This window comes from Clinocottus analis, unplaced genomic scaffold, assembly GCF_023055335.1.
Source record: "Clinocottus analis isolate CAN_PGR_092001 unplaced genomic scaffold, fCliAna1.0.p SCAF_47, whole genome shotgun sequence".
Classification (NCBI taxonomy): Eukaryota; Metazoa; Chordata; class Actinopteri; order Perciformes; family Cottidae; genus Clinocottus; species Clinocottus analis.
In genome coordinates this window covers 600,791-628,290 of record NW_027176204.1, presented here as the reverse complement: position 1 = coordinate 628,290, position 27,500 = coordinate 600,791, and the positions used below count along the sequence as shown (strand labels likewise).

At 45.6% G+C, this 27,500-nt stretch overlaps 3 protein-coding genes across 4 annotated transcripts in view; 1 reads left to right on the top strand and 2 right to left on the bottom strand.

Annotated features, from left to right (window-relative positions):
• The first annotated feature begins 399 nt into the window (after positions 1-399).
• Positions 400-4,786, top strand: hdc (histidine decarboxylase). The gene is made up of 12 exons (XM_068599394.1): positions 400-476; positions 607-779; positions 858-971; positions 1,050-1,172; positions 1,254-1,388; positions 1,466-1,609; positions 1,918-1,984; positions 2,067-2,229; positions 2,325-2,415; positions 2,891-2,989; positions 3,740-3,841; positions 4,040-4,786. The coding sequence occupies exons 1-12, from the start codon at positions 449-451 to the stop codon at positions 4,784-4,786; spliced, it is 1,986 nt and encodes a 661-aa protein (XP_068455495.1). The 5' UTR covers positions 400-448.
• A 138-nt stretch (positions 4,787-4,924) lies between these two features.
• LOC137801978 (long-chain fatty acid transport protein 2-like) lies at positions 4,925-9,482 on the bottom strand. The gene is made up of 10 exons (XM_068599465.1): positions 8,579-9,482; positions 7,682-7,891; positions 7,439-7,597; positions 7,146-7,270; positions 6,790-6,984; positions 6,550-6,640; positions 6,273-6,471; positions 5,691-5,788; positions 5,298-5,428; positions 4,925-5,216 (listed from the first exon to the last, which is right to left on the bottom strand). Exons 1-10 carry the CDS (start codon positions 9,057-9,059, stop codon positions 5,043-5,045), a joined length of 1,863 nt encoding a protein of 620 aa, XP_068455566.1. The 5' UTR covers positions 9,060-9,482; the 3' UTR covers positions 4,925-5,042.
• An 8,922-nt stretch (positions 9,483-18,404) lies between these two features.
• The window catches only part of zgc:158482, an 11,549-nt gene continuing 2,453 nt past the window's right edge, over positions 18,405-27,500 (bottom strand). The window contains exons 4-10 of one of the 2 annotated variants that reach the window (XM_068599463.1): positions 26,041-26,165; positions 23,849-24,043; positions 23,580-23,670; positions 23,215-23,413; positions 22,872-22,969; positions 22,626-22,756; positions 18,405-18,991 (exon numbers count right to left, since the gene is read on the bottom strand). In XM_068599463.1, the coding sequence (XP_068455564.1) occupies positions 18,815-18,991; positions 22,626-22,756; positions 22,872-22,969; positions 23,215-23,413; positions 23,580-23,670; positions 23,849-24,043; positions 26,041-26,165 (1,016 nt within the window). In that variant the 3' untranslated portion in view covers positions 18,405-18,814. The remainder of the gene's footprint in view (positions 18,992-22,625; positions 22,757-22,871; positions 22,970-23,214; positions 23,414-23,579; positions 23,671-23,848; positions 24,044-26,040; positions 26,166-27,500) is intronic. The other variant, XM_068599464.1, reaches the window with a different exon arrangement.

Below are 27,500 nucleotides of genomic sequence, written 5' to 3'. Positions count from 1 at the left end.
TAGCTGAATTATTACAAATGTCTGTTCAGTAAATATTGAAAGACGTTTAAGCATTTTCACCTTTGTTCGCCTGAAGGTAATTAAAAAGCTTGATTTACATTTCTTTCTCTGCGTGAAGCGTATTTGTTTCAGGAGCGAGGGTTTGATGCATGTTACAAAATGTTATCGTGATGATTCACTTCAGCATTGTGGTTATTGTGTCGTATACAGTATTGTGTCACTGCGATGTGAATAAAGGAACCATTCCATGCAGAGGAGAATAAATAATGAGTTATGACATGTGATGGCCATTTGTTTCTTGCCTCAAACGTGTCACCAATTCTGGGCGTGTCCTTCCCAACGCGGTCTTTATAGTGCCATGAGCTCTTGTGCAGAATAGACCAAGCACCATCGCAGCTCCCTGTTACAGACAACAAAGTCACGCACAGAGCTTCCTGAGACTCACAACATGCAGGCTGAGGAGTACAACCGCAGAGGTAATAGCTTCCATCTGACTGACACATGTCGTGCTGTTGTATTTCAGTGAAACGACGGTTGGTGAAGAATAGACACAATACATGAGAAGTAGGAATGTGGTCCCAGCTGTTGGTGTCTGTTCCTGCTCAGGTAAGGAGCTGGTGGACTACATCACACAGTACCTGGGCTCCATCAGGGACAGGAGGGTGATTCCAGACGTGAAGCCAGGCTACATGAGGGAGCTGCTCCCTGACACCGCGCCCACAGAGGCCGAGGACTGGGACAGCATCTTTAAGGACATCGAGACGGTCATCATGCCGGGGGTGAGTTCTTAACGTCGGCCATTATCACATCGAAGGTTTGAAACTGTGGCAGCGAGGATGTCCGCTTGTGGCCCCCAGGTGGTGCACTGGCAGAGCCCTCACATGCACGCCTACTACCCCAGCCTGACCTCCTGGCCCTCCATGCTCGGGGACATGCTGGCCGATGCCATCAACTGTGTTGGATTCACCTGGGTAAGCGGACGAGCCACGCCGCATCCCAACGGTAAAGTCCCACCCTGTAAAAGATGTGTCTGTGCTGGCTTCCAACAGGCCTCCAGCCCAGCGTGTACAGAGCTGGAAATGAACGTGATGGACTGGTTGTGTAAAGCGCTGGCGCTCCCCTCCTTCTTCCTGCACCACCATCCTGACAGCAGAGGCGGAGGCATTCTGCAGGTTTGCCACAACCTTCATCTGTGGATGTATTAAAAGAAGCTTTGTGATCATGGTTGCTTCCTCCCTTTCTCTCGGCGCTAGAGCACCGTCAGCGAGAGCACACTGGTTGCTCTGCTGGCGGCCAGGAAAGACAAAATGCTGCAGCTGCGGCCCGAGCTGCAGGACGCGGACGCCTCGGCCCTGAACGCCAGACTGGTGGCCTACGCTTCAGATCAGGTCAGACCGCCGCTTCCTCTGCAGAGGCTTCCTGCCCATCAGACGCATCCAGCTGAGCGATCCCATGCGCTTTACAGGCTCACTCCTCGGTGGAGAAGGCAGGGCTGATCTCTCTGGTGAAGATCAGGTTCCTGCCCACCGACGAGCGCCTGTCTCTGAGAGGAGCCGCGCTGAAAGAAGCCATAGAAGAAGACAGGAGGGCGGGGCTGGTGCCTTTCATGGTCGGTAGCCTTTAACAAAACCTGTTTTTTGGTATTTAAGCTGACTGGGAACTATTTTTTACATCATTTTGTACAATAAGATCTCAGCGTGATTTTCTAAGATTTGCATTATCTTTGTATTGTTTTTGTTTTTTGCTGCTGATATAATGTGATTATTGAAACGAGATGTTGAATACTGGTATGAATAGAGAAAGTAATCTGTGTTATTATTAAGATTGAGTTGTACAATATGTACAATATGAACAACGAACAGAAGGCTGTATTGATTTGTTGTGACTGGCAGTAACACTCGTCTTGCTCCCGTCCAGCTGTGTGCCACTCTGGGAACGACAGGAGTGTGTGCCTTTGACAATCTGTCTGAACTGGGCCCCGTCTGTACGTCTCCAGGTTCACTCGCACATCACCTTAAACACCGCGTTGTTCCACTGAACGCCTTCTGAGCCCCGTCTGCTTGCAGGTGCAGAGGAGGGCGTGTGGCTGCACGTGGACGCCGCGTACGCCGGCTCAGCCTACTTCTGCCCGGAGCTGCGCTGGTCCCTGGAGGGCATTGCATTTGCTCACTCTTTTGTTTTCAACCCCTCAAAGTGGATGATGGTCCATTTTGACTGCACGGCTTTCTGGTGAGTAAGACGTGTGCAGCCGACCTCCCGTCTACAGAAATGAACATGCTCCATGGAGCTTGAGTGGGTGATGTGCTGCGTCTTTGTTTCCTCAGGGTTAGGGATAAATTTAAGCTCCAACAGACGTTCACCGTCGACCCCGTTTACCTCCGGCATGAGAACTCCCAGGCGGCCACAGACTTCATGGTATCACCGTCTCCGCCCAAGAATCTTCCTCACTGAGCATGGTTCATGTGTTCACAGTGTGTTCATGTGTCCTCAGCATATCTTCCTCACTGAGCATGGTTCATGTGTTCACAGTGTGTTCATGTGTCCTCAGCATATCTTCCTCACTGAGCATGGTTCATGTGTTCACAGTGTGTTCATGTGTCCTCAGCATATCTTCCTCACTGAGCATGGTTCATGTGTTCACAGTGTGTTCATGTGTCCTCAGCATATCTTCCTCACTGAGCATGGTTCATGTGTTCACAGTGTGTTCATGTGTCCTCAGCATATCTTCCTCACTGAGCATGGTTCATGTGTTCACAGTGTGTTCATGTGTCCTCAGCATATCTTCCTCACTGAGCATGGTTCATGTGTTCACAGTGTGTTCATGTGTCCTCAGCATATCTTCCTCACTGAGCATGGTTCATGTGTTCACAGTGTGTTCATGTGTCCACAGCATTGGCAGATCCCTCTCAGCCGGCGCTTCCGCTCCCTGAAGCTGTGGTTCGTGATGCGCTCCTTCGGGCTGAAGAAGCTGCAGGCTCACATCCGACATGTACGTTCACTCCTCTTGTGTTGATGTTTCATTGAGGTAAAACATAGAAGCTTCAAAAGGAAGAAAGGGTAGAAGAGATGAACAGTGCTGTGGCCGACAAGGACCACAAGGAAAGAAAACACACAAAGTTTAAGCAGGTGAAGAAGTAAAACTCATAAAAACACAAACAAAACAATCCAAGCATCCAAAACAATAATGCAACATGTGTGTGTATATATATATATATATATATATATATATATATATATATATATATATAGATAGATAGATAGATAGATAGATAGATAGATATAGTACTAGTATCCAGGAGAAGAGCTGGTGCTTCTCACACGTTGTCCTATAGTTGTTTCCTCTTCTAGTTCTTTCTTTGCTCCATGTTGTCGTAGCTTTTCCAAATTACATTTTTCCTTTAATGTCCGTAAACCTTCCAATGTGTTTTTCAGCATTATTGTGCAGAAAGCTGTACAATATTATTATATATGTAATTTATCGGTTTGTCCAATACCTGAATCTAGAGTATGTATTATTTAATATTTAAATCCTGTGTCATATGCTAACTGTCTGCTGTCCCATCTGGAATGGTCCGGCTGGGATTTCAATGACATTCAGCGGCACAAATAAATACAGTAATGAAGGTCAAATGGACTTTGTCTCCAGTCAGTCCTTTAGGTGGAAGTGCATCATGGGAGATCCAGCCAACAGACTTATTTATTGTTTGTCTCAGAATTGACGTGTACATTTCTCTTTCAGGGGATTGAGATGGCGAAGCTGCTGGAGTCTCACATCAAGAGCGACCCTCACTTTGAGCTCCCTGCTGAGCGGCACCTCGGGCTGGTGGTGTTCTGTCTGAAAGTGCGTGGCACACGTCTGCACGGCGTCACCGACGGATCAGTGTTGAGAAACTTGTTCACAGTCCAGTTACTGAATAACTTGTTTTAGCAAAGCGCAGAGCGTTGATAAGAGCTGAACCCTTGAACGTGTTTACGTTCTGTTTGGAAGCGTTTCTTTTTTTCTGCTCTGATTTTATGGCCTTTGTTGTTTTCTATGTAGGGAGGGAACGCGCTGACCCAGGAGCTGCTGAGGAGGCTGACCCGCTCCGGCACCATGTACCTCATCCCCGCAGACATCTACACCAAGCGCATCATCCGATTCACGGTGACCTCGCAGTTCAGCATGACGGAGGACATCCTGAAGGACTGGAGCATCATCTCCAAAACGGCTTCCGCTCTTCTGGCTGAGACACAGGCTCTGAATGTAGAAGACCAACCAAAATCAGGGAAAGGCGAGGGGATACCAGAAAACCAAGAGGTCCACTCAGACAGCAGGTTTGAGGAGAGAGAGGATGCGCCCCCCCAGCTGGACAAGGCCGAAGTGGAGCTGTGGATCGACAAGGCTTGGAATCGACCTCGCAGAGCGATGCGATCTCTGAGCTGCAGCAGCGAGCCTCTGCCTTACGTCGGTCCCGCGTTCGGCTCCGCCTTCAAGATGAGGCCGAGTCTGAAAGCCACGACAGGGGCACGCCCCGTCACGCCATGGACGGCGGGAGCCGGTCCCGTGTGCGAGACCAGAGAGATCCCTTCAAATCTTCTGGGTAAACAGGACATGAAAAAGCTGACAAAGTTCTACAGCGTTCCCAGTTTCTGCAACCAGTTGGTGCAGTGCGGCCGGCAGCAGCTGTGCTGCCCCGTCCAGGTGTCACAGGTCACTCAAAAACACTTATCGTCCACCTGCAGAGTAAACTGTATGTGTTCGTCCGCTGGAGCCGACGCAGCTCCTCCTCCCACGGAAGGACCCTGAAGCGCTGCAGCGGTTCAGACGCTCACCAGAAATATTAATAAGAATGCTCACTATCTAACCGTGTCAATGATTTGGGATAGCTTAGCTCACTTACAATCATTCAGAATCTTTTTTATTAAAATAAATGATATCCTTTGAAATATTTTAGTACACAATATGAATGTATTGTACATAAATGTTCAATGTGCAGGTCATTAAGTTTGATTAGGCCTCCTGTGTCATTCAAATCAAATGTGATAATAAACACTGAAGTGCTTCAGAGCCTGGTTTTTCCCTCTGCGATGGCGATGAACATCTCCTGAGTCATGGGCACGTAGCTCTGGTTCTCCTCCAGGTAGAACAGCGGGTCTCGGACCACCGCGGGGTCGAAGCCCTCTTCTGCCAGCTTCGCCTTCATTTGCTTAAACGTCCCGGTGAGCTCCATGACGCCCTGCCAGAGCAACGTGAACGGTTACATCGTGTTTCACGGTGTTAGTTCGGTAATAAGATGAATGAGCTGGACTTTGTTCACCTGTATGCGGATGAAGCGCGGCCGCGCGTAGCTGGGGAGGAAGTTCTTCACCTGCTGATACGCAGCTCTGCCATCAAAGTCCATGTTCTCTTTGATCTTCAGTGCCGCCATGCCGATTCTCCCCTCGTGACCTAGTCCAAGGTTAAAATCCAAAGATGATGCGTTTTACGCTTCATAACTAGCGGTGTTGATGATGGGCGGCGAAAGACTCAAACAAATACAGTAGTCAGGTGAAAGGCTCTCAGTAAGATGTGCTTTTCCGCCACCAATAAGCCGTAATATGCCCTTTGTGCATCTTCAATGATCCCCTCTGCTCTGGGAGAGAAGGCTCCATACGGACCTGATGAACCAGCTCTCCTTTCAGCTGCTGTCTTCTATCAATGGAATAATTACCTGGCACCTTCACACCGTACACATTAGCCTCCTCCACACAGTCCACCATGAGCAGGTTATCCGCCACCTCTGTGGTCGCCACGTTTTCTCCCTTCCACCTGTGTTGACAGAAAGAGAGAAGAGCTGCAATGTGTTCACTCAGCACCGAGGACAGTGTGTTAGGATTTACACACACACACACACACATATATATATATATATATATATATATATATATATATATATATATATATATATATATATATATATATATATATATATATACATCTTTATTTAAAAGGGAACCACGTACAGTTAAAACATAAATGTATTTACATCCAAACACAGAAAAGCATGTTTTCATTTTACAGAAACAATAGTTCAACCAAGTTTCAGGTTTTGTGAGTTCAAGACATTGAATGAAGTCAATGTTGTTTTCAACACCCTGAATTCAGTTTTTCTGTGATGAAATCATAATCGTGTAGTTGTTTTGCAATTAAATCATGTTCAAAAGAGTTATTAAAGGTTCATCTGCAAAGGTCAAAACGTCTCCAGACACGAGTAACACGGGTTCTGGATGTGACTCGTGGGTTCCTCCATCACCTGAACGTGTCTCCGATGCGGTCTTGAAAGAAGACGAATCCCTCGTTGTCGAGCTTTAAAAGGTCTCCACTGTTGAAGTAGAGGTCTCCCTTCACGAACACGTCCTTCATCCTCTTCCTCTCCGTCTGCTGAGCGTTTTTGGCGTAGCCGCTGAAAGGGGCTCTCTTTCCAATTTTCGCCACCAACAACCCGGTCTCTCCTGCGGGTGAAAGCCGTGAGCACGGGTTGTGGCAGAAGGTCAGAGGTCAAGTGGGTGAGCGGGAAGGAGCCGGCTCACCTCTGGGGACTTCAATGCAAAAGCCTCTGGAGTCTCTGACCGGCTCCTCCTTCTCTGTGTCGTACCGGATGAGCGCGTACTGACACGCCATCTGAAAGAATTGGGTTTTGTTCTACATCAAATATTTAAATGGGAATAAAGCTAACTGTTAAAGGTTGGACAAAGACATCCAGCCAACCCTGCAAAGTTATCCCATGATGCACTGCGACAAAAACAACTTCTATACACGGGAACTCTTACTCTGTAGAGAAAATGCTCTTTGCCAATAGCTCCAACTTTGCCGCAGTAGTTGACAAAGCCGACGTTTCCTTCTGTCGCTCCGTAGCATTCACAGATACGAACGTCCCCGAATCGCTGCAGGAAGTCCACCCAGACGTCGGCTCGGATCCCGTTCCCAAAAGCCAGTCGCACTTTATGATCTTTGTCATTGTCTCTCTGGAACGAAGTGAAGAGGTGAGACCGGGGTAATGAACATCGTGACCTTTTGCAATACAAAGCAGTGTGTCTGACCGCTGCTCGTGTCATGAGAACTATTCAAGCTGCGCATGAACTTCACAATCAATAATGCCTCAGAAGATACACAATAGCGTTAATACCTTCGGTGTGTTGCAGAGGTAGCGCATGATCTCTCCTATGTACTGAATCACAGTCACGTTGTACTTTCTACAGTCATTCCAGAACTGGGAGGCGGAGAATTTACGTTTTAAAACAAGAGTGAGGCCTGAAATGAAGAAGCACAAGTTTCAGCAACACAAAAGCTCACTGAGCTCAGGAAGAGTTCGTACTTTGAAACACGGACAACAGGACCAAGCTGTGAATTGAGGTCATTTACCTGTTAGTTTAACCTTTAATAAACTCCTCAGAGCTGTTGTGTGGTTTTATGAACTACCTTTTTCTATGCCTCCGCATAGGCCCATCATGAAGCCAGAGGTGTGGTACAGCGGCAGGTACACGTAGATGATGTCACCTGAGCCAACGGCAGCAATAGTCTGTAAAAAAGATCCCGCCCATATCCTCTCAAAGTTGATTACAGCGGCCTTGGGAAGCCCTGAAGGAAAACAGACAGCTTAGTTTGTACTGTTGTGCAGCTGCAGGCCTCCACATTGTGAACAGATAGCCAGTGAAGCCACACCTGTGGTTCCTGAGGTGTAGATGTACGCCGCAGGACTGGTTCTGGTAACGTTGGCCCTCAGCTGACGGGACAGAGGCCGGTCTGAGGCCTGCCGGATTTGATCTGAGAGGCTTTCAATGCCCTCGACATCGAGGTCCTCACTGAGGACAAACACACGGACTCCCTGTTGCCTCAAGGTGGGCAACACGTCCTGCACAGCATCTCGCAACTCTGAGAGACAAAAGAGAGGAAGTGACGGCTTGGGGGGGGTCAGTCCAGTGACAGTAAAACCATCAAAACGGTGTCGAGAATCAGAGCAATCAGGTCTATTCAGATCAAACCCCAGCCTGCACGTCTGCTCTGAGGTCATGAACAAACAGTGAGTCCGTTACAAAGACGACTCCAGACTGCTCACGTGTTTTTCAATGAATCCAGACTGCTTGCTCATGTGACAAGGCAACGGACTCAGGATTCATCCTTCATACTGTAATGGACTGAGTGACAATCATGTCAAGCAAAAAAAGAAAATGGTTGGACGAATACATACAATATGGATTAAGATAAGATAAGATAGTCCTTTATTAGTCCCTCTGTGGGGAAATTACAGATTCACGCTGTAAAGGAACGTGATGGGATCAGCATCCTCAACCAGCTTTCGCAATGACAAGTTGAGCCATTCTCGTCTCGCACCGGCCAAACTATAGGAACACTTCCTAAAGCTGCGTGGAGATGAGATTAAAACATAATCTTTCAAGACATAAAAGAGGACAACGTCATTTATCGATAAGACTCCTGTCAGTTGAACAAATGGGACGCTATCTGAACGTTAAATGCAGAATATGTGACAATAATAATGACTTTTGGTGGGAAAGCGGTCATCAGCACACGGAGGAGCAGCTCAGTCTCTTTGCAGCTTACCAGCGCCGGCGACGAGGACCTTGGCTTCGCAGCAGGAGAAGCAGTGCAGCAGAGACTTGGACCTGATGTTGTAGTTCAGGAACGACGAGACGCATCCCAGCTTGGTGAGAGCCAGCCAGACCCACACGAACTGAGGCTCGTTGCCCAGGAAGAGGGCCACCGTGTCCCCCTCCTTCAGGTGGGCATGCGTGGACAGAGCTCTGGCCACTTTGTTGCTTTCTTTGTCAACTTGGCTGTAAGTGTACGAGCTTTCCTCGAAAAGCAGGAACTTCTTCTGCGGCTGCCTCGCCACGTGGTCCAGAAAGCGATCCAGAATACTGTAATAGGGCTTCTGCTTCTGGAAGCGTCTCAAACTTACTGCAATTTTAATCGCAGCAATCGTGTAACGTAGATCTTGAAAAAAATAAGGGTTTCTGAAGAAAAGCAATAACGGTAAAATGGCCAAACCTGTCAGAGCGGTGTATAGAATATATGCAATCATTGTTAATCAGAAGAAAAGTCCCCGTCCGGCTGGAGTTTGAGTCCTGAAAGATTCAGCCGCCCGCAAAAGCTGAATACACAGACTCAGATTCAGAGAACGCCTCCTGAACTTTGAGCAGCACTTCTCCTCTGCAGCACAAAGGTCTGTGCAAGTCTGTTGTTGCCTTATAACCGGGCTGTATACATATCAGTAAATAATAAACACGAAAGCATGGCCGACGTATAGACACCCTGTGCACATGCGTCTGCACGAGCTGAGCGCTCATCTGGGTGTCATTGTTAGTGTCATCTGGGTGTCGTTGTCAGTGTCATCTGGGTGTCGTTAGTGTCATCTGTGTGTCGTTAGTGTCATCTGGGTGTCGTTAGTATCATCTGGGTGTCATTGTTAGTGTCATCTGGGTGTCGTTGTCAGTGTCATCTGGGTGTCATTGTCAGTGTCATCTGGGTGTCATTGTTAGTGTCATCTGGGTGTCGTTGTCAGTGTCATCTGGGTGTCATTGTCAGTGTCATCTGGGTGTCGTTGTCAGTGTCATCTGGGTGTCATTGTCAGTGTCATCTGGGTGTCATTGTCAGTGTCATCTGGGTGTCGTTAGTGTCATCTGGGTGTCGTTATTAGTGTCATCTGGGTGTCGTTATTAGTGTCATCTGGGTGTCGTTATTAGTGTCATCTGGGTGTCGTTGTTAGTGTCATCTGGGTGTCATTGTTAGTGTCATCTGGGTGTCATTGTTAGTGTCATCTGGGTGTCGTTAGTGTCATCTGTGTGTCGTTAGTGTCATCTGGGTGTCGTTAGTATCATCTGGGTGTCATTGTTAGTGTCATCTGGGTGTCGTTGTCAGTGTCATCTGGGTGTCATTGTCAGTGTCATCTGGGTGTCGTTGTCAGTGTCATCTGGGTGTCATTGTTAGTGTCATCTGGGTGTCGTTGTCAGTGTCATCTGGGTGTCATTGTCAGTGTCATCTGGGTGTCGTTGTCAGTGTCATCTGGGTGTCATTGTCAGTGTCATCTGGGTGTCATTGTCAGTGTCATCTGGGTGTCGTTAGTGTCATCTGGGTGTCGTTATTAGTGTCATCTGGGTGTCGTTATTAGTGTCATCTGGGTGTCGTTATTAGTGTCATCTGGGTGTCGTTGTTAGTGTCATCTGGGTGTCATTGTTAGTGTCATCTGGGTGTCATTGTTAGTGTCATCTGGGTGTCGTTAGTGTCATCTGTGTGTCGTTAGTGTCATCTGGGTGTCGTTAGTATCATCTGGGTGTCATTATTAGTGTCATCTGGGTGTCATTAGTGTCATCTGGGTGTCGTTAGTGTCATCTGGGTGTCGTTAGTGTCATCTGTGTGTCGTTGTCAGTGTCATCTGTGTGTCATTGTTAGTGTCATCTGGGTGTCGTTATTAGTGTCATCTGTGTGTCATTGTTAGTGTCATCTGGGTGTCGTTATTAGTGTCATCTGGGTGTCGTTATTAGTGTCATCTGGGTGTCGTTGTTAGTGTCATCTGGGTGTCGTTAGTGTCATCTGGGTGTCGTTGTTAGTGTCATCTGGGTGTCGTTGTTAGTGTCATCTGGGTGTCGTTGTTAGTGTCATCTGGGTGTCGTTATTAGTGTCATCTGGGTGTCGTTATTAGTGTCATCTGGGTGTCGTTATTAGTGTCATCTGGGCGTCGTTGTTAGTGTCATCTGGGTGTCGTTAGTGTCATCTGGGTGTCGTTAGTATCATCTGGGTGTCATTGTTAGTGTCATCTGGGCGTCATTGTTAGTGTCATCTGGGTGTCATTGTTAGTGTCATCTGGGTGTCGTTGTTAGTGTCATCTGGGTGTCATTGTTAGTGTCATCTGGGTGTCATTGTTAGTGTCATCTGGGTGTCGTTGTTAGTGTCATCTGGGTGTCGTTGTTAGTGTCATCTGGGTGTCATTGTTAGTGTCATCTGGGTGTCATTGTTAGTGTCATCTGGGTGTCATTGTTAGTGTCATCTGGGTGTCGTTAGTATCATCTGGGTGTCATTGTTAGTGTCATCTGGGTGTCCTTGTCAGTGTCATCTGGGTGTCGTTGTTAGTGTCATCTGGGTGTCGTTAGTGTCATCTGGGTGTCGTTAGTATCATCTGGGTGTCATTGTTAGTGTCATCTGGGTGTCCTTGTCAGTGTCATCTGGGTGTCATTGTTAGTGTCATCTGGGTGTCATTGTTAGTGTCATCTGGGTGTCGTTGTTAGTGTCATCTGGGTGTCATTGTTAGTGTCATCTGGGTGTCATTGTTAGTGTCATCTGGGTGTCATTGTTAGTGTCATCTGGGTGTCGTTAGTGTCATCTGGGTGTCGTTAGTATCATCTGGGTGTCATTGTTAGTGTCATCTGGGTGTCCTTGTCAGTGTCATCTGGGTGTCATTGTTAGTGTCATCTGGGTGTCATTGTCAGTGTCATCTGGGTGTCATTATTAGTGTCATCTGGGTGTCGTTGTTAGTGTCATCTGGGTGTCATTGTTAGTGTCATCTGGGTGTCATTGTCAGTGTCATCTGGGTGTCATTATTAGTGTCACCTGGGTGTCATTGTTAGTGTCATCTGGGTGTCATTGTTAGTGTCATCTGGGTGTCGTTGTTAGTGTCATCTGGGTGTCGTTGTTAATGTCATCTGGGTGTCGTTGTTAGTGTCATCTGGGTGTCGTTGTTAGTGTCATCTGGGTGTCGTTGTTAGTGTCATCTGGGTGTCGTTAGTGTCATCTGGGTGTCATTGTTAGTGTCATCTGGGTGTCATTGTTAGTGTCATCTGGGTGTCGTTGTTAGTGTCATCTGGGTGTCATTGTTAGTGTCATCTGGGTGTCATTGTTAGTGTCATCTGGGTGTCGTTGTTAGTGTCATCTGGGTGTCGTTGTTAGTGTCATCTGGGTGTCGTTGTTAGTGTCATCTGGGTGTCATTGTTAGTGTCATCTGGGTGTCGTTGTTAGTGTCATCTGGGTGTCATTGTTAGTGTCATCTGGGTGTCGTTGTTAGTGTCATCTGGGTGTCGTTGTTAGTGTCATCTGGGTGTCGTTGTTAGTGTCATCTGGGTGTCGTTGTTAGTGTCATCTGGGTGTCGTTGTTAGTGTCATCTGGGTGTCGTTAGTGTCATCTGTGTGTCGTTAGTGTCATCTGGGTGTCGTTAGTATCATCTGGGTGTCATTGTTAGTGTCATCTGGGTGTCGTTGTCAGTGTCATCTGGGTGTCATTGTCAGTGTCATCTGGGTGTCGTTGTCAGTGTCATCTGGGTGTCGTTAGTGTCATCTGGGTGTCATTGTTAGTGTCATCTGGGTGTCATTGTTAGTGTCATCTGGGTGTCATTGTTAGTGTCATCTGGGTGTCATTGTTAGTGTCATCTGGGTGTCGTTGTCAGTGTCATCTGGGTGTCATTGTCAGTGTCATCTGGGTGTCGTTGTCAGTGTCATCTGGGTGTCATTGTCAGTGTCATCTGGGTGTCATTGTCAGTGTCATCTGGGTGTCGTTAGTGTCATCTGGGTGTCGTTATTAGTGTCATCTGGGTGTCGTTATTAGTGTCATCTGGGTGTCGTTATTAGTGTCATCTGGGTGTCGTTGTTAGTGTCATCTGGGTGTCATTGTTAGTGTCATCTGGGTGTCATTGTTAGTGTCATCTGGGTGTCGTTAGTGTCATCTGTGTGTCGTTAGTGTCATCTGGGTGTCGTTAGTATCATCTGGGTGTCATTGTTAGTGTCATCTGGGTGTCGTTGTCAGTGTCATCTGGGTGTCATTGTCAGTGTCATCTGGGTGTCGTTGTCAGTGTCATCTGGGTGTCATTGTTAGTGTCATCTGGGTGTCGTTGTCAGTGTCATCTGGGTGTCATTGTCAGTGTCATCTGGGTGTCGTTGTCAGTGTCATCTGGGTGTCATTGTCAGTGTCATCTGGGTGTCATTGTCAGTGTCATCTGGGTGTCGTTAGTGTCATCTGGGTGTCGTTATTAGTGTCATCTGGGTGTCGTTATTAGTGTCATCTGGGTGTCGTTATTAGTGTCATCTGGGTGTCGTTGTTAGTGTCATCTGGGTGTCATTGTTAGTGTCATCTGGGTGTCATTGTTAGTGTCATCTGGGTGTCGTTAGTGTCATCTGTGTGTCGTTAGTGTCATCTGGGTGTCGTTAGTATCATCTGGGTGTCATTATTAGTGTCATCTGGGTGTCATTAGTGTCATCTGGGTGTCGTTAGTGTCATCTGGGTGTCGTTAGTGTCATCTGTGTGTCGTTGTCAGTGTCATCTGTGTGTCATTGTTAGTGTCATCTGGGTGTCGTTATTAGTGTCATCTGTGTGTCATTGTTAGTGTCATCTGGGTGTCGTTATTAGTGTCATCTGGGTGTCGTTATTAGTGTCATCTGGGTGTCGTTGTTAGTGTCATCTGGGTGTCGTTAGTGTCATCTGGGTGTCGTTGTTAGTGTCATCTGGGTGTCGTTGTTAGTGTCATCTGGGTGTCGTTGTTAGTGTCATCTGGGTGTCGTTGTTAGTGTCATCTGGGTGTCGTTATTAGTGTCATCTGGGTGTCGTTATTAGTGTCATCTGGGTGTCGTTATTAGTGTCATCTGGGCGTCGTTGTTAGTGTCATCTGGGTGTCGTTAGTGTCATCTGGGTGTCGTTAGTATCATCTGGGTGTCATTGTTAGTGTCATCTGGGCGTCATTGTTAGTGTCATCTGGGTGTCATTGTTAGTGTCATCTGGGTGTCGTTGTTAGTGTCATCTGGGTGTCATTGTTAGTGTCATCTGGGTGTCATTGTTAGTGTCATCTGGGTGTCGTTGTTAGTGTCATCTGGGTGTCGTTGTTAGTGTCATCTGGGTGTCATTGTTAGTGTCATCTGGGTGTCATTGTTAGTGTCATCTGGGTGTCATTGTTAGTGTCATCTGGGTGTCGTTAGTATCATCTGGGTGTCATTGTTAGTGTCATCTGGGTGTCCTTGTCAGTGTCATCTGGGTGTCGTTGTTAGTGTCATCTGGGTGTCGTTAGTGTCATCTGGGTGTCGTTAGTATCATCTGGGTGTCATTGTTAGTGTCATCTGGGTGTCATTGTTAGTGTCATCTGGGTGTCGTTGTCAGTGTCATCTGGGTGTCATTGTCAGTGTCATCTGGGTGTCGTTGTCAGTGTCATCTGGGTGTCATTGTCAGTGTCATCTGGGTGTCATTGTCAGTGTCATCTGGGTGTCGTTAGTGTCATCTGGGTGTCGTTATTAGTGTCATCTGGGTGTCGTTATTAGTGTCATCTGGGTGTCGTTATTAGTGTCATCTGGGTGTCGTTGTTAGTGTCATCTGGGTGTCATTGTTAGTGTCATCTGGGTGTCATTGTTAGTGTCATCTGGGTGTCGTTAGTGTCATCTGTGTGTCGTTAGTGTCATCTGGGTGTCGTTAGTATCATCTGGGTGTCATTGTTAGTGTCATCTGGGTGTCGTTGTCAGTGTCATCTGGGTGTCATTGTCAGTGTCATCTGGGTGTCGTTGTCAGTGTCATCTGGGTGTCATTGTTAGTGTCATCTGGGTGTCGTTGTCAGTGTCATCTGGGTGTCATTGTCAGTGTCATCTGGGTGTCGTTGTCAGTGTCATCTGGGTGTCATTGTCAGTGTCATCTGGGTGTCATTGTCAGTGTCATCTGGGTGTCGTTAGTGTCATCTGGGTGTCGTTATTAGTGTCATCTGGGTGTCGTTATTAGTGTCATCTGGGTGTCGTTATTAGTGTCATCTGGGTGTCGTTGTTAGTGTCATCTGGGTGTCATTGTTAGTGTCATCTGGGTGTCATTGTTAGTGTCATCTGGGTGTCGTTAGTGTCATCTGTGTGTCGTTAGTGTCATCTGGGTGTCGTTAGTATCATCTGGGTGTCATTATTAGTGTCATCTGGGTGTCATTAGTGTCATCTGGGTGTCGTTAGTGTCATCTGGGTGTCGTTAGTGTCATCTGTGTGTCGTTGTCAGTGTCATCTGTGTGTCATTGTTAGTGTCATCTGGGTGTCGTTATTAGTGTCATCTGTGTGTCATTGTTAGTGTCATCTGGGTGTCGTTATTAGTGTCATCTGGGTGTCGTTATTAGTGTCATCTGGGTGTCGTTGTTAGTGTCATCTGGGTGTCGTTAGTGTCATCTGGGTGTCGTTGTTAGTGTCATCTGGGTGTCGTTGTTAGTGTCATCTGGGTGTCGTTGTTAGTGTCATCTGGGTGTCGTTGTTAGTGTCATCTGGGTGTCGTTATTAGTGTCATCTGGGTGTCGTTATTAGTGTCATCTGGGTGTCGTTATTAGTGTCATCTGGGCGTCGTTGTTAGTGTCATCTGGGTGTCGTTAGTGTCATCTGGGTGTCGTTAGTATCATCTGGGTGTCATTGTTAGTGTCATCTGGGCGTCATTGTTAGTGTCATCTGGGTGTCATTGTTAGTGTCATCTGGGTGTCGTTGTTAGTGTCATCTGGGTGTCATTGTTAGTGTCATCTGGGTGTCATTGTTAGTGTCATCTGGGTGTCGTTGTTAGTGTCATCTGGGTGTCGTTGTTAGTGTCATCTGGGTGTCATTGTTAGTGTCATCTGGGTGTCATTGTTAGTGTCATCTGGGTGTCATTGTTAGTGTCATCTGGGTGTCGTTAGTATCATCTGGGTGTCATTGTTAGTGTCATCTGGGTGTCCTTGTCAGTGTCATCTGGGTGTCGTTGTTAGTGTCATCTGGGTGTCGTTAGTGTCATCTGGGTGTCGTTAGTATCATCTGGGTGTCATTGTTAGTGTCATCTGGGTGTCCTTGTCAGTGTCATCTGGGTGTCATTGTTAGTGTCATCTGGGTGTCATTGTTAGTGTCATCTGGGTGTCGTTGTTAGTGTCATCTGGGTGTCATTGTTAGTGTCATCTGGGTGTCATTGTTAGTGTCATCTGGGTGTCATTGTTAGTGTCATCTGGGTGTCGTTAGTGTCATCTGGGTGTCGTTAGTATCATCTGGGTGTCATTGTTAGTGTCATCTGGGTGTCCTTGTCAGTGTCATCTGGGTGTCATTGTTAGTGTCATCTGGGTGTCATTGTCAGTGTCATCTGGGTGTCATTATTAGTGTCATCTGGGTGTCGTTGTTAGTGTCATCTGGGTGTCATTGTTAGTGTCATCTGGGTGTCATTGTCAGTGTCATCTGGGTGTCATTATTAGTGTCATCTGGGTGTCATTGTTAGTGTCATCTGGGTGTCATTGTTAGTGTCATCTGGGTGTCGTTGTTAGTGTCATCTGGGTGTCGTTGTTAATGTCATCTGGGTGTCGTTGTTAGTGTCATCTGGGTGTCGTTGTTAGTGTCATCTGGGTGTCGTTGTTAGTGTCATCTGGGTGTCGTTAGTGTCATCTGGGTGTCATTGTTAGTGTCATCTGGGTGTCATTGTTAGTGTCATCTGGGTGTCGTTGTTAGTGTCATCTGGGTGTCATTGTTAGTGTCATCTGGGTGTCATTGTTAGTGTCATCTGGGTGTCGTTGTTAGTGTCATCTGGGTGTCGTTGTTAGTGTCATCTGGGTGTCGTTGTTAGTGTCATCTGGGTGTCATTGTTAGTGTCATCTGGGTGTCGTTGTTAGTGTCATCTGGGTGTCATTGTTAGTGTCATCTGGGTGTCGTTGTTAGTGTCATCTGGGTGTCATTGTTAGTGTCATCTGGGTGTCGTTGTTAGTGTCATCTGGGTGTCGTTGTTAGTGTCATCTGGGTGTCATTGTTAGTGTCATCTGGGTGTCGTTGTTAGTGTCATCTGGGTGTCATTGTTAGTGTCATCTGGGTGTCATTGTCAGTGTCATCTGGGTGTCATTGTTAGTGTCATCTGGGTGTCATTGTTAGTGTCATCTGGGTGTCATTGTCAGTGTCATCTGGGTGTCGTTATTAGTGTCATCTGGGTGTCGTTGTTAGTGTCATCTGGGTGTCGTTAGTGTCATCTGGGTGTCGTTAGTGTCATCTGGGTGTCATTGTTAGTGTCATCTGGGTGTCATTGTTAGTGTCATCTGGGTGTAGTTGTTAGTGTCATCTGGGTGTCGTTGTTAGTGTCATCTGGGTGTCATTGTTAGTGTCATCTGGGTGTCATTGTTAGTGTCATCTGGGTGTCGTTAGTGTCATCTGGGTGTCGTTAGTGTCATCTGGGTGTCATTGTTAGTGTCATCTGGGTGTCGTTAGTGTCATCTGGGTGTCGTTAGTGTCATCTGGGTGTCATTGTTAGTGTCATCTGGGTGTCGTTAGTGTCATCTGGGTGTCATTGTTAGTATCATCTGGGTGTCATTGTTAGTGTCATCTGGGTGTCCTTGTCAGTGTCATCTGGGTGTCGTTGTTAGTGTCATCTGGGTGTCGTTAGTGTCATCTGGGTGTCGTTAGTATCATCTGGGTGTCGTTGTTAGTGTCATCTGGGTGTCGTTGTTAGTGTCATCTGGGTGTCGTTGTTAGTGTCATCTGGGTGTCGTTGTTAGTGTCATCTGGGTGTCGTTGTTAGTGTCATCTGGGTGTCATTGTTAGTGTCATCTGTGTGTCGTTGTTAGTGTCATCTGGGTGTCGTTGTTAGTGTCATCTGGGTGTCGTTGTTAGTATCATCTGGGTGTCATTGTTAGTGTCATCTGTGTGTCGTTGTTAGTGTCATCTGGGTGTCGTTGTTAGTGTCATCTGGGTGTCGTTGTTAGTATCATCTGGGTGTCATTGTTAGTGTCATCTGGGTGGCGTTGTTAGTGTCATCTGGGTGTCGTTGTTAGTGTCATCTGGGTGTCATTGTTAGTGTCATCTGGGTGTCGTTGTTAGTGTCATCTGGGTGTCGTTGTTAGTGTCATCTGGGTGTCGTTGTTAGTGTCATCTGGGTGTCATTGTTAGTGTCATCTGGGTGTCGTTGTTAGTGTCATCTGGGTGTCGTTAGTGTCATCTGGGTGTCATTGTTAGTGTCATCTGGGTGTCGTTAGTATCATCTGGGTGGCGTTGTTAGTGTCATCTGGGTGTCATTGTTAGTGTCATCTGGGTGTCGTTGTTAGTGTCATCTGGGTGTCGTTAGTGTCATCTGGGTGTCATTGTTAGTGTCATCTGGGTGTCGTTGTTAGTGTCATCTGGGTGTCGTTGTTAGTGTCATCTGGGTGTCGTTGTTAGTGTCATCTGGGTGTCGTTGTTAGTGTCATCTGGGTGTCGTTAGTGTCATCTGGGTGTCGTTGTTAGTGTCATCTGGGTGTCGTTGTTAGTGTCATCTGGGTGTCGTTGTTAGTGTCATCTGGGTGTCGTTGTTAGTGTCATTTGGGTGTCGTTGTTAGTGTCATCTGGGTGTCGTTGTTAGTGTCATCTGTGTGTCATTGTTAGTGTCATCTGGGTGTCGTTGTTAGTGTCATCTGGGTGTCGTTGTTAATGTCATCTGGGTGTCGTCAGTGTCATCTGGGTGTCATTGTTAGTGTCATCTGTGTGTCGTTGTCAGTGTCATCTGTGTGTCGTTAGTGTCATCTGGGTGTCGTTAGTGTCATCTGGGTGTCATTGTTAGTGTCATCTGGGTGTCGTCAGTATCATCTGGATGTTGTCATCTGGGTGTCAAAACATCAAACCTCCTGTTGTGTATGTTGTCACTGTGAAGCCGTTCAATACTCATATCTTTCCAAAGCAAAGTATTCTGTTAGTACATCTTGTTATGGATACAGAAAGTACATGAAGCCACACATTAGATGGAATGAAGCATGAGCATCATCTCACGTCTGCAGCCTTTCACAAAGTTATTTAATATCCATATTATTTTACTACTCATGAGTACTAGTAGAAAGGAGGTGTACAGTCGCTGCAGGTTCATTCTCTGAAGAATGAAAGTGAACGTGGCGCTCAGAGTCTAACGCTTCCTGAGACGATGCGGCTGTAGCGCGCAGCCGTCAGCGCGATGTAACTCTTCTCTTTGTCGTCCAGGATGTAGACCGGGTCCTGGATACTTCCTGGATCGAAACTCTCCTCCACTAACTTCACCTTCATCTGCTTGAAGGTCGCTGTCACCTCCACCGCACTCTAGACGACACGAGAAGTATTTATACAGTAAACGGTAAATACAGTACACGGTATTAATACAGTATACAGTAAATACAGTACACGGTAAATAAAGTACACGGTATTAATACAGTAAATACAGTACACCGTATTTATACAGTATTTATACAGTACACGGTAAATACAGTACACGGTATTAATACAGTAAATACAGTACACCGTATTTATACAGTATTTATACAGTACATGGTAAATACAGTACACGGTATTAATACAGTATATACAGTACACCGTATTTATACAGTATTTATACATCCATCCATCCATTATCTTAACCGCTTATCCTCATTGGGGTCGCGGGGCGCTGGAGCCGATCCCAGCTGTCAGGGGGCGAAGGCAGGGTACACCCTGGACAGGTCGCCAGTTCATCACAGGGCAGACATATAGACAAACAACCATTCACACTCACATTCACACCTACGGGCAATTTAGAGTCCAATTAACCTATGCAGCATGTCTTTGGACTGTGGGAGGAAGCCGGAGAACCCGGAGAGAACCCACGCTGCCACGGGGAGAACACGCAAACTCCACACAGAAGGACCTGCCAGACCAGTATCCGAACCCCGCCCGGGATCCGAACCACAGACCCTCTTGCTGTGAGGCGTCAGTGCTAGCCACTACACCACCGTGCAGCCCCAGTATTTATACAGTACATGGTAAATACAGTACACGGTATTAATACAGTATACAGTAAATACAGTACACGGTAAATAAAGTACACGGTATTAATACAGTAAATACAGTACACCGTATTTATACAGTATTTATACAGTACACGGTAAATACAGTACACGGTATTAATACAGTAAATACAGTACAACGTATTTATACAGTATTTATACAGTACATGGTAAATACAGTACACGGTATTAATACAGTATACAGTAAATACAGTACACGGTAAATAAAGTACACGGTATTAATACAGTAAATACAGTACACCGTATTTATACAGTATTTATACAGTACACGGTAAATACAGTACACGGTATTAATACAGTATACAGTAAATACAGTACACGGTAAATAAAGTACACGGTATTAATACAGTAAATACAGTACAACGTATTTATACAGTATTTATACAGTACACGGTAAATACAGTACACGGTATTAATACAGTAAATACAGTACAACGTATTTATACAGTATTTATACAGTATACAGTAAATACAGTACACCGTATTTATACAGTACACAGTATTCATACAGTACACAGTATTCATACAGTACACAGTATTTTTACAGTATCAAGATTTCACACATCAGAAAAATGCATCGTCCAAAATGTGATGTAAAAATTTCATCACAATCCTTTTTTTTCAAACTGAACAATGTTTGTCTTTAAAATATTTCAAATAATTTAAATGTAATGCAGAGTTTCTTCCAAAAGTATATAGTGCGTATGAAAGAGCGTACCTGTATGAAAGAGCGTACCTGTATGAAAGAGCGTACCTGTATGAAGTGCGTATGAAAGAGCGTACCTGTATGAAGTGCGTATGAAAGAGCGTACCTGTATGAAGTGCGTATGAAAGAGCGTACCTGTATGAAGTGCGTATGAAAGAGCGTACCTGTATGAAGTGCGTATGAAAGAGCGTACCTGTATGAAAGAGCGTACCTGTATGAAAGAGCGTACCTGTATGAAGTGCGTATGAAAGAGCGTACCTGTATGAAGTGCGTATGAAAGAGCGTACCTGTATGAAGTGCGTATGAAAGAGCGTACCTGTATGAAGTGCGTATGAAAGAGCGTACCTGTATGAAAGAGCGTACCTGTATGAAGTGCGTATGAAAGAGCGTACCTGTATGAAGTGCGTATGAAAGAGCGTACCTGTATGAAAGAGCGTACCTGTATGAAAGAGCGTACCTGTATGAAGTGCGTATGAAAGAGCGTACCTGTATGAAGTGCGTATGAAAGAGCGTACCTGTATGAAGTGCGTATGAAAGAGCGTACCTGTATGAAGTGCGTATGAAAGAGCGTACCTGTATGAAGTGCGTATGAAAGAGCGTACCTGTATGAAGTGCGTATGAAAGAGCGTACCTGTATGAAAGAGCGTACCTGTATGAAAGAGCGTACCTGTATGAAGTGCGTATGAAAGAGCGTACCTGTATGAAGTGCGTATGAAAGAGCGTACCTGTATGAAGTGCGTATGAAAGAGCGTACCTGTATGAAGTGCGTATGAAAGAGCGTACCTGTATGAAAGAGCGTACCTGTATGAAGTGCGTATGAAAGAGCGTACCTGTATGAAGTGCGTATGAAAGAGCGTACCTGTATGAAAGAGCGTACCTGTATGAAAGAGCGTACCTGTATGAAGTGCGTATGAAAGAGCGTACCTGTATGAAGTGCGTATGAAAGAGCGTACCTGTATGAAGTGCGTATGAAAGAGCGTACCTGTATGAAGTGCGTATGAAAGAGCGTACCTGTATGAAAGAGCGTACCTGTATGAAAGAGCGTACCTGTATGAAGTGCGTATGAAAGAGCGTACCTGTATGAAGTGCGTATGAAAGAGCGTACCTGTATGAAGTGCGTATGAAAGAGCGTACCTGTATGAAGTGCGTATGAAAGAGCGTACCTGTATGAAGTGCGTATGAAAGAGTGTACCTGTATGAAGTGCGTATGAAAGAGCGTACCTGTATGAAAGAGCGTACCTGTATGAAGTGCGTATGAAAGAGCGTACCTGTATGAAGTGCGTATGAAAGAGCGTACCTGTATGAAGTGCGTATGAAAGAGCGTACCTGTATGAAGTGCGTATGAAAGAGCGTACCTGTATGAAGTGCGTATGAAAGAGCGTACCTGTATGAAGTGCGTATGAAAGAGCGTACCTGTATGAAGTGCGTATGAAAGAGCGTACCTGTATGAAGTGCGTATGAAAGAGCGTACCTGTATGAAAGAGCGTACCTGTATGAAGTGCGTATGAAAGAGCGTACCTGTATGAAAGAGCGTACCTGTATGAAGTGCGTATGAAAGAGCGTACCTGTATGAAAGAGCGTACCTGTATGAAGTGCGTATGAAAGAGCGTACCTGTATGAAGTGCGTATGAAAGAGCGTACCTGTATGAAGTGCGTATGAAAGAGCGTACCTGTATGAAGTGCGTATGAAAGAGCGTACCTGTATGAAAGAGCGTACCTGTATGAAGTGCGTATGAAAGAGCGTACCTGTATGAAAGAGCGTACCTGTATGAAGTGCGTATGAAAGAGCGTACCTGTATGAAGTGCGTATGAAAGAGCGTACCTGTATGAAAGAGCGTACCTGTATGAAGTGCGTATGAAAGAGCGTACCTGTATGAAGTGCGTATGAAAGAGCGTACCTGTATGAAGTGCGTATGAAAGAGCGTACCTGTATGAAGTGCGTATGAAAGAGCGTACCTGTATGAAGTGCGTATGAAAGAGCGTACCTGTATGAAGTGCGTATGAAAGAGCGTACCTGTATGAAGTGCGTATGAAAGAGCGTACCTGTATGAAGTGCGTATGAAAGAGCGTACCTGTATGAAGTGCGTATGAAAGAGCGTACCTGTATGAAGTGCGTATGAAAGAGCGTACCTGTATGAAGTGCGTATGAAAGAGCGTACCTGTATGAAGTGCGTATGAAAGAGCGTACCTGTACTCGTAGGAAGCGAGGTCGGGCGTACGCAGGCAGCTGGGTCACCACGTGCTCATATACTCTGCTGCCATCGAACCGGGCCCCGGCCTCCACGGTGACAGCGGCCATGCCGATGCGGCCCTCGTGTCCTGTGGCCGGGCAGAGCATTTCTTTACGTCATGAAGGAATCAACGTGTCTGTTCAGTGTTCTGCCATCTGGGCCATGAGGTGACACCGTGACAGCAGTGAGGACATGAGCACCACCTGGCACCTGGACTCCGTAGACGTTGGCCTCTTTGAGACACTCGCTGAGCGTCAGGACGTCAGACACCTCGTTGGTCGCCACATTCTCACCTTTCCACCTGTTGGACAAATGAGTGGCAACTTTGATCGGTTTGGATTTTTTTATTAAAAGTACAAAACACGACTCAAGTGGGCCGAGCCGCTTTAAAGGAGCAAAACAAGCAACATTTCATACAATTTGTAAGGATAATAATGGATTGCATTTTTTTTTAATCATTAGTTTCATCCTATTTGTAAAAGAATTGCTCTCGGCCCTGCAGGTAAGTGATGAACATTCAAATCACTGGGTGCAGAAGTTCTGTACCTGAACGTGTCACCGACGCGATCCTGGAAGTAAATGAAGTTGTCGTCATCAATCCTCATGAGGTCTCCAGTGTTGAAGTACAGATCTCCCTTCTTCACCACATTACGGAGTCTTTTCCTCTCCGTCTGCTCCTCGTTTTGGGCGTAGCCCACGAAAGGAGCCACGGCTGTGATCTTTGACACCAGCAGTCCAGTCGCACCTCCAGAAACAAGACAAGCGGCATGTCTTTACTGCCGTTGTCTATCAATGAAATACTTTCCCTATCTACTGGGGTCCTGACTTGGCTGTAAAGAACCTCTGCAGCCTGTAAGATGTTGGAGCATGCAACAAGCATAAACATATACATCAACTTTAAGCTCTTTCACCTCTGGGCGACTCCACACAGACGCCGCTCGCATCTCGAATGGGTTCATCTCGCTCCGTGTCGTACTGAATAAGAGTGAAGGGAAACAGCATCTACAGGAGCAAAGAAGTAAAGACATGGAGTAGAATAATGCTGACAGACATGACATTGTGATAGATATGGAACTGAAAGTACACATATTACTACTTTTACAAACATAGTCATTGATTGGCTGTAATTGGCAGGAAGAATGTTGACAGAAACATAAATTATACATTTTTCTATTGTTACCTGATGAAAAAAGTTAACTCGTCCAATAGCTCCTATTTTCCCTGCGTAGTTGATGAATCCCACATTTCCCTCTGTGGAGGCGTAAAACTCTCGGACCTGAATGTTCCCAAAGCGAGCGAGGAACTCCCTCCACACCTCGGCTCGGACCCCGTTGCCGATGGCCAGCCGTACTTTATGCTCCTTGTCATTTTCTTTCTGTATTGTCACATCAAAATAAAAATTGGATAGATCAAGCATTTTGCAAATATTACAAAAATACATGCTTTGAGGGTGAATCAAGGTAATAGTCAAAGTGCTGAAAGTAACTGATGGTAAAAATCGTATCAAACACAGAGGGAATCGTGGCGATGAGGCCAAAAAACACACGCCAGCACTTCTTAAAAGGTGAGAAGAGTGAGAATGCACGGCGGAGTGCACACTCATCTGGGTGAAAAGGTGACAGAGAGGTGATCTCTTCTTACATATCAGCTTAAAAATGTTTATTTTAACAAGAAGAACGTGTAAAAGTAAGACAGTTGTCTCTGAGAGTCGTCACACTGAAAAGTTTCATGCTGGCCAACAAGACTTATACAGGAATTTGTTAGTCACTTCAAGTTGAACCTGAAACACACACATGTGAAGTCATGTGTTCATAACACACACATCATTCACCAGATTAGGCTTTTCATTCTCTCTGATCAACACAGCGTCTGAGAAATAGCATGTCCTCGACAAACAAAGAACATATAGAATAAATACTTTCAATGTGGCCCTGGAGGCGACTCGTCCAGAGTAATCTGGTTGCCAGGTCACTTGATAGGCTCTTCCTAAGTTAAGGCCAGCGTCTATTCCTGTGGTGACCGGATACAGACTCTGGAACGAGGTAAACTGAGACTGAACTTCATGTGATGCAACCAGATACTCTGAATGGCCATACATGTAGAATGTGGACTCTTCTCACAGCAGAGTGATGTGAAAGTATTCGATGCTACATTAGAAACGCCAGCTCATCATATTCAGCGATATTAACACGTATCCATAGAGTTTCATGCGTTTCAAACCCATACTGACGATGACGCAGAAGGCTGGAACCCGATCGTTGAGATTTAGCGATTTCTATTTCGGTACGCCAGCTGTGCTGCGCGGCGGGAATGTTCTGATTGATAAGTTATCTCTGACTGATGCGTCTGAATGGCAGCTGGCTGCAGCCCACAGCAGCGGTCTCTAGACAAAGCAGTTTGACCCAAGAGGAGGCCAGTTATCTAAACTTAACCTAACCTAACCAAACTTAACCTAACCCTGAATAAATACATGATACCTAACCTAACCTAACCCAAACCTAACCTAACCCTAAGCCTGAATAAATACATGATACCTAACCTAACCTAACCTAAACCTAACCTAACCCTAACCCTGAATAAATACATGATGCCTAACCTAACCCTAACCTCACCCAAACCTAACCTCACCCAAACCTAACCAAACCTAAATCAAACCCTCAGCGCATGACAAAGATCTCATGTGAGCTGGTTTGAAAAACTGGCATTCAAAAGACATGTAAAGAGATAAAATGTAATACCAGGATGGGACAATATGATCATACAATATATTGAATATGACGGCTCTGTCACAACCACAAATGAATAAAACTGAAATTATTTACATTTGAATTGTCTCTTAAATTGTACATTCTGTCCCACAAACATAACCCGTGGAGGCTTTTCTACTGGCGGCGGTTGAGAGGAGCCGTCCCTCCTGCCAGCCCTGCAGGAATGTCGAAGGTTTAGGTTTCACAGGACAAGACTTTCCAACAAAGACAACCAAGCGGGTTCAACATGGAATAACTTATACTTAGAGACATACAAACACTTAAGGGGAACTTAAAATAGTTGCAACATTTTGCTATCAGACTTGAAAATCTGCAAATATCTGCAAAACAAATATTCCTACTTAACCAATGCTGAAATATTCTGAGCTCTGCATATTGACCCGTGTAATTATTTCCTTCTCCTGAAACATGACTGCAGTTCCTCCGGTCAGTTATTCATGTTTGAGCACACTTACACAACACACTTTCATACATGCACACAAACACTCCCACAACAAAAACAACCAATAAGCTGAACCACATTGAACTCAGGACTTGTGTTTCTGTGTGTTTCTATCCGCCACATGTCAGGACAAAGTCAAAAGCAAGAATAAGAATAACTTACCTTGGGGGTGCTGCAGAGGTAGCGCATCACCTCTCCGATGTACTGCACAACAGTCACATGGTGTTTCCTGCAGTCGTCCCAAAACTGAGAGGCAGAGAACTTCCTCTTCAGGATGATGGTTGACCCTTCACAATGAGACAAACAGAAGAGAAATGTGATGACAAAAGATTCAGAACCATTTGCATGGCTTTCAGTTCAGTTCTATAGCACCAGTACCAGTTCTGCACTATATTTTGACTTGAATTCATATTACATTTCCAAAACATGAATGGCCTCAACATTAGACTGGATAGGGTTAAAAGAAAAGAAACATGCACTTCATTAATCCCCTTGGGGAAATTCTTCTCTGCATTTGACCCGTCCTCGGTGAAGAAGCAGCGAGGGGTTAATGTCTTGCTCAGAGACACTTCATGAGAACTGTGGAGGGACCGGGGATGGAGCCGGCGACCTCGTGGTAACGAGGCGACCGCTCGTCCCCCTGAGCTACAGCCGCCCAAAAGGGTTCAGGGTTCGCCCAGGCTGGATAGGGTCAAGGGTTAACCCAGTTAAATCCAGTCTCGACTAATGTTGCACGGTATACGATACTAAAAAAGTACCGCGCTACCCGCACGTTACAAACAATACGATTTTGCATATTTTAAGTATTGGTACTCTCTCAAAATAGCCCTTCTTTAAAACTGCTGGCAGCTCAGGGGGCGGGGCTTAGGGGGCGGGGCTTAGGGGGCGGGGCTTAAGGCTCTGACACCATGGAGCAGCTGCAGCAGTCAGGGAGAAATTACCCTTTAATTATGTGTCAATCTTTAATGTACCCATATGATAGCTTTAGTTTTTTTTACCTCAAACACACATCTGTAAAATTATTATTATTATTATTATTATTATTATTATTATTATTATTAGTAGTAGTAGTAGTAGTAGTAGTAGTAGTAGTAGTAGTAGTAGTAGTAGTAGTAGTAGTTGTTGTTGTTGTAGTATGGAGTATTATTATCTACAATTGCTCATACTTATGGAAATAACTATATAGTCATCTGGACAATAGACCTACATAGCCATGTATAATCAATGCTATGATGGCATCATGTAGTTGTCATTAATATCTTGCTGTATGCTAATATTAATATTAATGCCATTTGTCAAGTGTTCAAAAAGCTGGGCAGAAACCAGCTGGTCAAGAAGGGAACCATACAGATGTTTTATTTATTACTATCATAGATAAATACGCCAGTATCGTATCGTATTCATGGTATCGTATCGAATTCTAGTATCGTAAGTATCGGTATCGTGATATTAATGGCAGGTATCGTATCAAAGCCATAATGTTGGTGTCGTGACAACCCTAGTCAAGACTAACCTAACCCGGTGCTTGTTGTGCAGCGATGTTGGATATCTCTCAACATGTGTGGAACTCCTGACACAAAGCAGGGATGTGAACTTTCGCCTATTTAGAAAGAAGCAGCTTG